Below are 11,446 nucleotides of genomic sequence, written 5' to 3'. Positions count from 1 at the left end.
AATGTTATGTGTAACCTATGCCTGTATTCAAAATAATTTACCAGCTAATTTATAATTTTACAAAATACAAACGCATCGTATCGATATTATGTCCTTTCACACTTACACGATATATTCTTTAAACTGATTCGAGCTTTATAGACCGGATCAATGACTTGATACCCTTGAAACATTCGGGGACCACGGCTTCAAGCTGCCCAAATAAGTTGCAACTGCGGTTCGTGTATCCATAGAACTTTGCAGTTCACTGTGCAGTCACAGCTGTTATAGAAAGACTACTTATCCCGTGTAGAGCCCTTCAGTATATTTTTAGGTCTTTATTTTGAATCGTTCTAGTGAAAAAAAGAATTAAGTACCTAAATGTGTTTAGTTATCATTGGGAGGAAAACAGTAGTCCACAATGCCACAAGGGCAGAAGGTCCCAGATAAACAAATTGCATGAATGATTGGTCTTGAATGCCATCCATTATTCTGTTTGTAAGCCCATATGATTGGTCCGAATTGGTAAAATCTTCCAGTGTTTAGAGAGCCCATACTTACATCGAGCAAGGCTAGATTCTGGCACCAGAACAGTTCATACACGACGCTATCTATTAGCTTAGCATTCTTGAATAACAGGTCCCTGAATTCATAAATAAAAAAACATTTCTATTGGCATTATATTTATTTATGTAAACGAAATACAGGCTCAATCAGGGCTACATACAGCCAATATGACTAATGGCCCGTTACTTTTACTATATTACATATTATTCACTTAATAAAGAATCACATTTTATATTTTCAACTAAATACATCAAAAGTGGATTTTATGAAATGACGATCTAAAATAATACAGGCTATTTACTAGAGGGGTATTCTACAGCCATCACAGGATTTCTCACAGAGATGTAAGAAACGCCAATTATACATTATGTACGTTAAATTATTTATAAATGAAATTTTGTGTGCTATTTATTCTAAATTATTAACTGTAATGCTTTCCGTAAGCCTTTGTCACCAGTTTTTGAATCTTATTAATGGTGGAGACAAAATTATGGAACGAATGCTGACGAAAGGTTTTATCCATTCCAGGCCCATAGTTGCAATTCGAGAACATATTAGAAACTATACTTCTTGCAAGATTAGGCATTTTTTACACCCCTGTAAGTCATGTAAATAGACATTATAGTAATACATAAATTAAAAGTATTGTCGTCGGATCTCCTAGCCTTATAACTGCATCGACCTGCATCTAAACACCAGTTTTCTTGTTCAATCATCGTTTGATCGCGAACCATAATCGGGAAATAGGTATAAAACACTCAAAATTAGAATAAAATAAATTGACATTCCTTTTGAGAACCACAAAAATATTATTTTCTGTATGTGTAGCGAATTGAATTTTTGGAATTTACATATAATAATTAACTTATAGTATTTAAATATTTTAGCTGAAGATAGTCCATGGTTCCTCAGTGAGAGGAATAAATACTGTTCAGGACAAGAAAAAAGTTGTCACGAAAAGAATGACGCCATTGGGATATAAGAATTGGCGCGAAATTGTCATCGTAACGTGGAGTCTGTGGTGAAGTGGCACTCGCAATGAATTGATGCATACTTTCATTATAAGTTGTGCATATGAGAAGAGCCTGATTTTCTCTAACAAAAATTAAAATAAGGAGTTATTTCTTGTATTAATATGTTATCGCCATTAATACAGGTGGGACTTTCATAAGCAATACAATTCTGAGACTTTCTGGATAAAAAAATATTTTAGATATTTCTTTGAGTAAATTGACAAATGATTACTGATGCTCACGTAAGATGATATGACCCTGTTCTAAAATAACGCGACAGTCGACAAATCAGTCTTCCATGACTAAAACAAGTTTTTCGTGCAGGTTGAATTGATTACATACTCGTTGAAACTAAAATTCACGTTAATATAAAAATTATTAATACTTGTAAACCTTAGCTAACATCAAACAAAATGCCTAAAAGCATGAGATGGGAATAGCTATCTAAATGTAAATAGTTATAGTATAGAAACTTTACAATTTAGAGAAAATGGTTATCAGATTTATTTAACATTTTTAACTTCTATAAATAAAATAGATTAAAGAACACGCACCAATTTCCAAGTTACAAACGTCCCGAAATCGTTTTCGACATTGTAAATAAACATATTTTCCAATATTATGACATTATATTTTTTGTACAATGGTTATAATTTAACAAAATATATGAAATGTGTGCACTCAAAATATTATTTCTACATTTCATTGGAACAGGCCGAATCCGGGACGTCTGACTTTAGCAAAATAAAAATAAAATATCTACTTAAAATTACTGTGAATTAAGATCGTTACACAAACAAAATTGTTATCTGTGCATAAAATATTTAAAATAGATTTTTTAAAAGTGCTAAATTATTCATCAAAGTGTAAACGTTTTAAGAATACACAATATATAGAAGTATAAATTATTCAATGAAAATAATAAAAAAAATCGTTAATTATCATGAAATTACATAATTGCACAGGTCGTGTAATCGGGCTTGGTTTATTATTTCAAGTTTGTGCACGTTTTATAGGCTTTTTGCGTCAATTGCTTATAATACTTATAATTTACTGAAATTAAAACATACAGTTAGTAATATTAAACTCTACATTACATTGTGCACTATCTAGGGCCCTCTACCAGAGGGCATCAATTTAGCATTTCACAATTTCGCCATAAACTTGAACAGACTTGAAATAACCAGGTATGTCCACACATGTGCTTTTATCGACATATTGAACTCTATTCCGCATGAATTCAAGTCTCAATACACAAGACTTTTGGGCACACATTTATGTATTTGTCAGGTCCAATCATTTGACATTGAACAAGGAATATCGTTGCACCAAAACATGCGTGTATCGACCTTTCAAACTTCAGAATGAGTGGAAACACATTATTTTCAAATTAAAATAATATAAAATATTTCCAAAGTTCACAGATTCGACAAGAACTTTGAAAGAATTGACGACGAAAATACATTTAAGTACTTTTTTGTCGACCAACATAATTTCATAGCACATTCTAAGATAAGCTCAAATAAATACCCACCATTTTATTAGCTATCGACTATTTTGTCCATTTCTATCGATATTTAAAATTATGCTTGACGGACGAAGTTATGATTCAACAGGTAAAATAAAATAAATTCAGGAAGACATTTCAATAAAAAAAAAATTGGAATAACAATAACTAATAAGTACGTTCACCTCATCCACTCATTCTGAAGCACCAAGCCTCATTAATGTTTAGTTACTGCTCATAAAAGGCGCTATGTGGCCTCCTTCGCTTTCCATCCGTTTTCAGCCTATGTTTAAACCTTTCTCGAACGAATGAATGTCACGAACCTTCGATTTTTTTCTGGAACTTTCTAGATTCCTTGTAGGATTTGATTGCGCAAGAATTATATACTTTAACGTACGTCAAATGAAATTGCCACTTATTCAGTACGTTATAAGGTTCAATTAACAGTAAAGTAGGCCTCACAGCGCCTTCTAAGTTCAGCTTGATATCTGAGCATTACAAATAGGAACAAACTGCTTAAGAAGCCGACCGAGCCGACGCTCACAATAACTGCTTATCTACTCGTTACAAACGTACATTCAGATGTATTAGTTCACTTTGTGTGTAGTGGCACGAATCTTGAGATCGATTTTTCGTGGTAGCCTCGGATTGGGAAGACGGCTTAATTGTAAAAGTGGTATGCAAACTGCTTGACAAGAAACTGTTTGGTGTTAATCATTTAGAAACATTCCCAAGGCCTCTACAAAATGAAGTGTAAGGCAAGGTTTTATGTCCAGCAATGCATGCCACTGAGTGTATCAAAAATATTGCCAGAAATCTAGTCTACAATTTACTGCGTTAAGCTTAAAAATCGAAAATAAAAACATGAGGTAATAAGTTACTAACTATGGCAAAACAATATTTATGGCATCAAACAAATTAAATAAAAAGCCATATCCTTGAAAGTATTTAGAAATAAATTTAATTCATTTGCTGGCAACATTTCCTACAAAAAAAAAAATATTCTAAATTCAAACGTCACTACACACAAGCGAACCTTCTCACACACACATCTGCAGTAAGTAAGTAAATAAAAAATCTAAATGAAATACACAACTCTACTGCCATGTCGAGTTGCTAGCAACGTTCGTATTGGGTTGCGAGAACGCGTTCGGAAAACTTTGCCCTAAGTTCAGACTGTTAAACTGTTGCGCCAACGGCTGTTGGGGCTGGTTGAAAAACTGGTTATTTTGGAACGGTTGACTCTGCAACGGTTGCTGAACCGGGGCCCCAAACGGTTGCTGAAACTGACTACCCATAGGGAACTGGTTGAACTGCATGCCATTCTGTACGGGCATGTTTGTAAAGTTCTGTTGGTAGACTGGTGCGAAGGGGTACTGTGCTTGTTGCACGGGCTGCACGGGAGGCACCGGGTTGAATTGATTCACTAAATTAGTTGAAGGTGTTTGACTGTACAAAGCTAATATACTGTCCTTTGTTAACTTAGACTTTTCCTTCTCCGTGGGGGCTGCTTGTTTGAAGAAGTTCTCTTCTTCAGTCTTTAAGTCAGGTTTTAGTTCTTCGGGTTTGGTTTCCGCGGGTTTCTCCTGTGGTGCTGAGAAGAAGCTGGAGAATATATCGTCGTTGGCTGGTTTGGGGTCGGGTTTGGTGCTTGTGTCCAGTCCGAGGAGGTCTGCAGCGCCATTGGAAGTCTTGCTGAGGTCCGGTTGTGCTGTGGGCGGCGTAGACCGGCCCAACTTTGGACTCACTGACGATTTTGGTTTCGGAATGCTGGGTATGACATCAGACTTCTGGAATTTTACATTATTTATGTAAATTCTGTGTGTCAAGTATTGTTTAAGGAATTTAGAAAGTTACATACAACAAATAATATCTGAACCCAAAGAGACTTGAATGATGTTATTGTTTATTTGATTCTGAAAATGCAAATAATATTTTATAGTAGGTATTTCATTGAGTGTTCTAAGCGCTAATCAAACACAATGGGCATAGGAATTGATCAATTTCAATGGCTTATTTAGCATACCGTGGTAAATAAGCAAGTAAAAGTGTCATAAAATCTATGTAGATTTTTATACGTATTTTTGTTAAGGGATTTCTTTCACAAAGACTTACTAAGCAAGTTATTTTCTACACAAACAAGTGGGCAGTTTCGAACTTATCGATTTTTCTATTACTTAAATAAATAAATATATGATGGATGACCGTTTAGACGTCACGCGTTATAAAGTACCTACGTCATACAAAATATTGCCTATATATTGGCCCTTGAATTGTATGTAGTATGAAGATATACTTACATTATATTTCTTATCACTTGTGGTTGGAGCTGGCAGAGGTCCTAAGCCTGAGCTGGTGGATTTCTTTTTCCGTTTCTGCCTCTCTATTTCTTCATCAATCTCTTTGTCCCTGAAACGTTAGGTCAGCTTTATAGGCCAGGTTTTGTAGCGATGGAATTGAATGACTGAATTATGCCATTTCAATAACATTTAAAAACCAAATGGCTGGAAACGATTGCTTTGTAAGGTATGGTGGAGTATTTACATGATATACATAATGTGGAGTAGGTACAAATAATTTTTACGAAAAACAAATGTTTAAGTGTCTCTGCCAAATAAACTTTTGAGATTTTGTAAAAAGCAGATGATATTTAGCCTTGTAGTTGGCCCACCCTTGATCACAAATTATTAAATACAGCCCTAATATAACAGTTAATCAAAAAGAAACTCATCACACGTAGGGCAACGTAACCTTTGATCCATAGACTTGGTTACATTCATCTACGAGCTCCTCTAAAGAGCATCAATGATATCACACAAAACCACTTTTTTTACTTTTTTCCCCCATCCCCACTTACCAGTTAACCTTCGGCAGCGCAGGCGGCACCCACTCCTTAGCGATGTACTTCTTCTGCTCGTACTTGGCTCTGATGAAGGCCTCCAGCGAGGAGTCGTTCTGTGGCCTTCGGAAGGAATCGGGTAAGTTCGCTTCGTAGACCGCTCGGGCGCGAGAGTTGCCCATTTGTTGTAGGGATACCTGGGAAAAGGAACAAGCAATGATGATGTGTGTGATAGGATGATATGTTTTTTATTGTATCTACTAGATTCCGCTATGGATGTTTCTCCCATCAGGGGGAACTATTCAATGCACCCGGATAAAAAGTAGATAGTATACTATAGAGGTAGATAGGCTTCTTTTTTGAGGAATGCCATAGGCCTTATAAGCTTCCTCAATAAATGAGATAACCGACACTGAAAAAAAAAACTAATCGGTCCAGTAGTTCTAATTTTACGAAGGATGATAACTCTTAATTCAATACGTGACAACTTCTCTTAAAACTTGCTCAGTGCTAATCTGCCCATTAGTTCAATATTTTGCAGTTCTTCTGAAGGTGCCCTTTGGCTAGTATACAAACTTATCCTGACAATAATTAGTCATGTAAGGAAAATGCATTACTAACTGAACTTCTCTGTGATGGACACCAAAAATTCAAGACCAACATACAGTACATTATAGACCAAGTCAAAGTAATTAATTAATAAAGAAACTCCTTAATAAAAAAAATAGAACCTACAATACATATTTAAGTACTCAGTAGCCACGTGTTTTAGTCCATTGACGTCGCTTAGGTGCTCATAGCTAGCAGTCACGCGATCTAACGCCTTATACATAGAGCAGAGTTTAATAATTTTGCGATACGTCACGATAACGCGATATCGTAGTACTTACCAACCCAATACCCCTTGGTAAGACTGGTGTCAAACTTACTGACTTCTGACTGCTTGCCATCAGCCTTTTTATGGTGTGACTCAGCACAGGCCTTCTCTCACACAGAGAAGGATTGAGCGTTAATCACCACACTTGTTCAATGCGGGTCGGTGATTAAGCTACTGTTTAATTCTAATGACTAATACTAACTATTTACCTGCGTCCCGGGGAAATTTCTTCTCATCGCGAGAAAATTAAAAAAGCCTATGTTATTCGGGGATAGTCTAGCTTCCAAACAGTGAAAGAATTTTTTATCACAATCAATTTAAAAAAAATGTGTCCTCTTTGTTATATTAATACCTAAGCTGTGATCGCATCATCTTTTGTTTTCTTCAGATATAAATGCATCTTTTGAAAAGTACAAAAGCATTTCTATCCACCTTTGTTTTTGGAGCCCTTTGTTTACCAGGGCCGCGATAACTCATTAAAAGATATAAAGTCATTTATTCATAATAGGCTGAAAATCAGCACTTATTTAATGTCAATGAAGACAGCCCCCAAAACGCCCACCCAAACACATAGGAAGAGGTGAACTTCCTATGTGTTTTGGAAGAAGTCATTTGAACTCGCAGTCCCGGCAGGCGTAGGCCCTCAGAGTTTGTTGACTACTGTTTGGGCTTGATATGTAAGGGGTGCTCTCAAAAATGCAGGATAACTAGCGGCTGACGTTGGGTTGCACCTTTTAACTACAAATCATCGATTTCACCAAGGGATGAAAGGGACGGCAATATCGTCTCTGATTATGGTTAGGTCATCGGTATATACAATGTGTCCCGGGGATAAGTGACCGCCCGAAATTTTTTGAATATTTGTACAAAAGTAAGGATAATTTCCTTTATTTCCTAAGTTTTTACATCTTTTTAAATTCTTTTTTCTTTATTGACTAGCCGACATCATAGTTTATCAATTAAAATTATCAAACATAACAAAAATGTAATAAAACATTTATTAGAAAAAAAAGAAAATAAAAATTCAAAGAAAATAACGCCTTTTTTTCAGTTTTTTCAAAATAAGTCCAATAAATGCCCCCTTAATATCACTTTCTTTTAATTTATTAATAAACTACATGATATTTCCTACAATAGCTCACAACAATGTTTGCTGCTATTTCAAACGAATGCAAAAATACAGTCAGTTGAAATTTAAAAAAGAAGAGCAAAGCCTGTTATTAACAGGCCTGACAATAAATTTTTTTTAATGATTTTTTTCAAAAATATAAATGAAATCCTTAATTTTGTACAAATATTCAAAAAATTTTGGGCGGTCACTTATCCCCGGGACACATTGTATATTTAAATGGTGCAACTTAAACTAAGTATAACGTATCAAATAAATATTGAAATACTCACGACTTGTTCAGGCGTCCAGGAGTCAAGGTTGACGCTCTTGACTTTGGAGATGTGCACTCCTAGGTTCCGGTGTATGCCGGCGCACCTGATGCATAGGAATATGCCCAGGTTCCATGATGCCCAGCGGGGTCCTGCGGGGAGAACGAGAAGTATTTCATCAAGGGAATCTTTGCAGGCATATTAAAAACTGTCTTGCTGTTCCTTTCGCTTGAGTTCTAAGTTTGCTTCCTACTTGTATGTGGAGCTTTATTCAATACAGCCTTTTTAGAGTGAAAGGGTTGAAAACTTACAAATAGACTGATTAGTTAGGATATTATGAGATGTCTCTTTGGTGAAAGAAACACTTGAGGCAGTTCACTTAAGTTTTTCAAAATCTAAGATGTTTCAATCAGGTTTTATAGTTAACAAACATAATTCCTCAGGTGTATTGTGGTGGATTTGGAATACAGGTATCTTTCCTCATCCATCTAACGCAAATTCTAACAAATCTCCAAACAAAGACTATTGACATACTCAGAATATAAATAACATTTACCTTATTACATCATTAAAATTAATAATGCGAAACGGTGAAGAATGCAGCATTGACACACAAAATAATGTTTATGTGAACATAATTGCAGACTTCCTTTTGACCATTAGTAATTAATGCAAGGTCATTATTTTAATTACTGTTAGCTCTTATTTTGTGTGGATTACACAACTTTTACTATCAACATAGAATATGATATTGGTAGTAGTGTTATAAATAAAAATGTATGTCATAGAAAAAATCATCACTTAGCTAGTTTCTTTCGTGCACTGGTACTCAGCTACATCCAGTTAGACTGGAAGCCAACCGCAACGTAGTTGGGAAAAAGGCTTGGAGGATGGAGCTAGTTTCTATCTGTTTGCATTCTTACCCAGGGTCATTTCATTATTTAAATCTAGGTAAGATTAACTAATGTTTTTCAAATTGGGACCAATAGCTACTGAGATTAGCAAGTTCAACCAAATTTTCAGCTTTGCAATTTTAGTATCATTTTGAATAAACATGGTATCAATCCCTATTAAATTAATAAATATACTTTCTCATTTCCTCTTCCTAATCCTAATAATTTTGAGGTAAATAATCATTGGGGTAAATAGATATTTTAAGCCAATTATGCTAAACAGCTGGGCTCAAATACTCTAGATAACTTATCAATGTGTTTGTGATAAAAATATTAATGTTTGTCATGTACCATTAAAAGACACATCATTATGATAAGCCCAATGAAGAATGTTACACTAATTTACCTGTATATTTTTATACTAATATTATAAATGTGAAATTTTGATGAATTGATGATGATTTGATGAAATTGAAAAATTTTATTTCTCTTTCACGCAAAAATTGGATTGATTTTCATGAAATTTGGCAAAAATAATTAAAACAGCTTATAAATCAGTTCCATAAAATAATATATACTACATTTTCACCATATCTTATGTGGGAAGTACTTCCCTTGGGGCATGGATTATTTTGAGTAGTAATAATATTTATTTTAAATGTATTTATTTAGGTAAAACCTTCAGTTACTGTCTCACAAAATTGAGTAGACATTGCCCCAGGTCAAAATTGCTACATAAAGTTAATGTTTGTGTAGTAAAAGTTATGCCAACAAACTCTCTAATTATGTTATGAACCAGAGACAATCATTTTGTGTCATGAACAGATTATGTCATGAATAAATAACAGCATTCAGCCTCAATCAGACAGCACCTTGCCTGTTTAGACTCTTTCAATGCAAATATAAACATGTGTACACATAACACATTCATTTATGGTTGGGCAATGACAATTATATCATACCAAGGAGGATGTCAATGATGATGTACCTATATGGTGTGCTAATAGACATTTATGCCACTTAATTAAGATTTTAGATAATGAGAATGAGAGATGTTATTAAAACTGAGAAAAGCTGTTTTTACAGAAGAACATAACTAATGATATGATTTTATAAATACATTTTTAAATCATCTCTTTTTCTATTATGGCCCCTTGCAGTACAAGAAGTCTTGAAGTGATCATTTATTCAAGTTTAATTGTCTAAAGGAAGTTGGCGGTACAAGACATGCTGCACACATTGAATAAATGAATATCAGTTCTGGATGACTGCAATATATTCTTTCATAGACCAAAAATCTCTATCCCTATATTGTAGAACAAAAACATTAACAATAGTACTACAATACTTTTTGCAACCACACAATGCTACATTAGAATGATTTTTCCCATGTTTATTGTGCGTTTACCTCAGGGAAGTACAGGATATTGAGTATTGAGTGTGTATAGTTTTTAAAATTTTGTCTCAGATACCTTCAATACAAAAACAAGCAAAAAGGTATCATGTTTTTTGCATGGCATGAAGCCTTTAAGTGAGATTTTGAAGACTTATTAAAACAATAAATAAGATTTATGAATTTGATTAAATACAGCAGCTGTTAACATGTAATATTAACTATTTTGAAACATTGCACTAAATCATTCAAGCAAGAAGGAATTGTTAATAATCAGATACTAACAGCCTTCGTGATTAGCTTTTAATTATTAATACTAATTAAGAGAAAGCACTGAAATATGTAGAAATGTGAAAAACGAAGCAAAAGTCTCACAAATATTACGAGATAACGTGAGTCATTTGAATAATTTTGATGTTAAAAATTGAGTTCAAGGACCTCAATTATAGTCAAATTGCTTGCGAAACTAATAAAGAAACTGCTCGTTAAGATTTTTATGACCTCATTCCTGGTGCATTCAAGAAGATACATGAAATATTAAAGTACAAAAAAAAAGAAAAAATCCGCGTACCTTTGGCATCGCAATCAACACAGTATTTATTGTCTTCATCCTTCAACATCTGCATCAAAATGTTCTGACATCTGTCCTGGATCTGTTTGGCTCGATCTTTTTCACTTTTAGAAGACATTTCTTTGAAATATTATTAGCAAACGATATCAAATTCAATGAAAATGGGTGGAATGCTTGTTTGTTGAAGGGAAGAGAAACCATAGAGCTACAATGACAGCGGATTTGATGAGTTGTGTTGTCATTTTACTCTATGAATTTTGACGTAAACAGAAAAACAAAATGGATTTTCCAAGACTTTTCCTAAACACTGCTCCTTATTTCAATGTCTTTCATTATATTTTCATGAGTAAGGGCTTAGATTTCGTAATAAAAGTTCAAGACAATAATCTGCGTAAATAAATAAAGTAAATAAACTTTGAATACAAAA

General features: G+C 34.2%; 1 protein-coding gene across 1 annotated transcript; it reads right to left on the bottom strand.

Annotated features, from left to right (window-relative positions):
- Positions 1-645: 645 nt before the first annotated feature.
- LOC110381821 (stromal membrane-associated protein 1) lies at positions 646-11,238 on the bottom strand. Its single transcript, XM_049845618.2, has 5 exons — positions 11,020-11,238; positions 8,184-8,314; positions 5,924-6,102; positions 5,367-5,475; positions 646-4,856 (listed from the first exon to the last, which is right to left on the bottom strand). The coding sequence occupies exons 1-5, from the start codon at positions 11,135-11,137 to the stop codon at positions 4,164-4,166; spliced, it is 1,230 nt and encodes a 409-aa protein (XP_049701575.2). The 5' UTR covers positions 11,138-11,238; the 3' UTR covers positions 646-4,163.
- Positions 11,239-11,446: the final 208 nt, after the last annotated feature.

The sequence above is a fragment of the Helicoverpa armigera genome, chromosome 25, assembly GCF_030705265.1.
Source record: "Helicoverpa armigera isolate CAAS_96S chromosome 25, ASM3070526v1, whole genome shotgun sequence".
Classification (NCBI taxonomy): domain Eukaryota; kingdom Metazoa; phylum Arthropoda; class Insecta; order Lepidoptera; family Noctuidae; genus Helicoverpa; species Helicoverpa armigera.
This window is presented reverse-complemented; position numbering and strand designations above follow the sequence as displayed.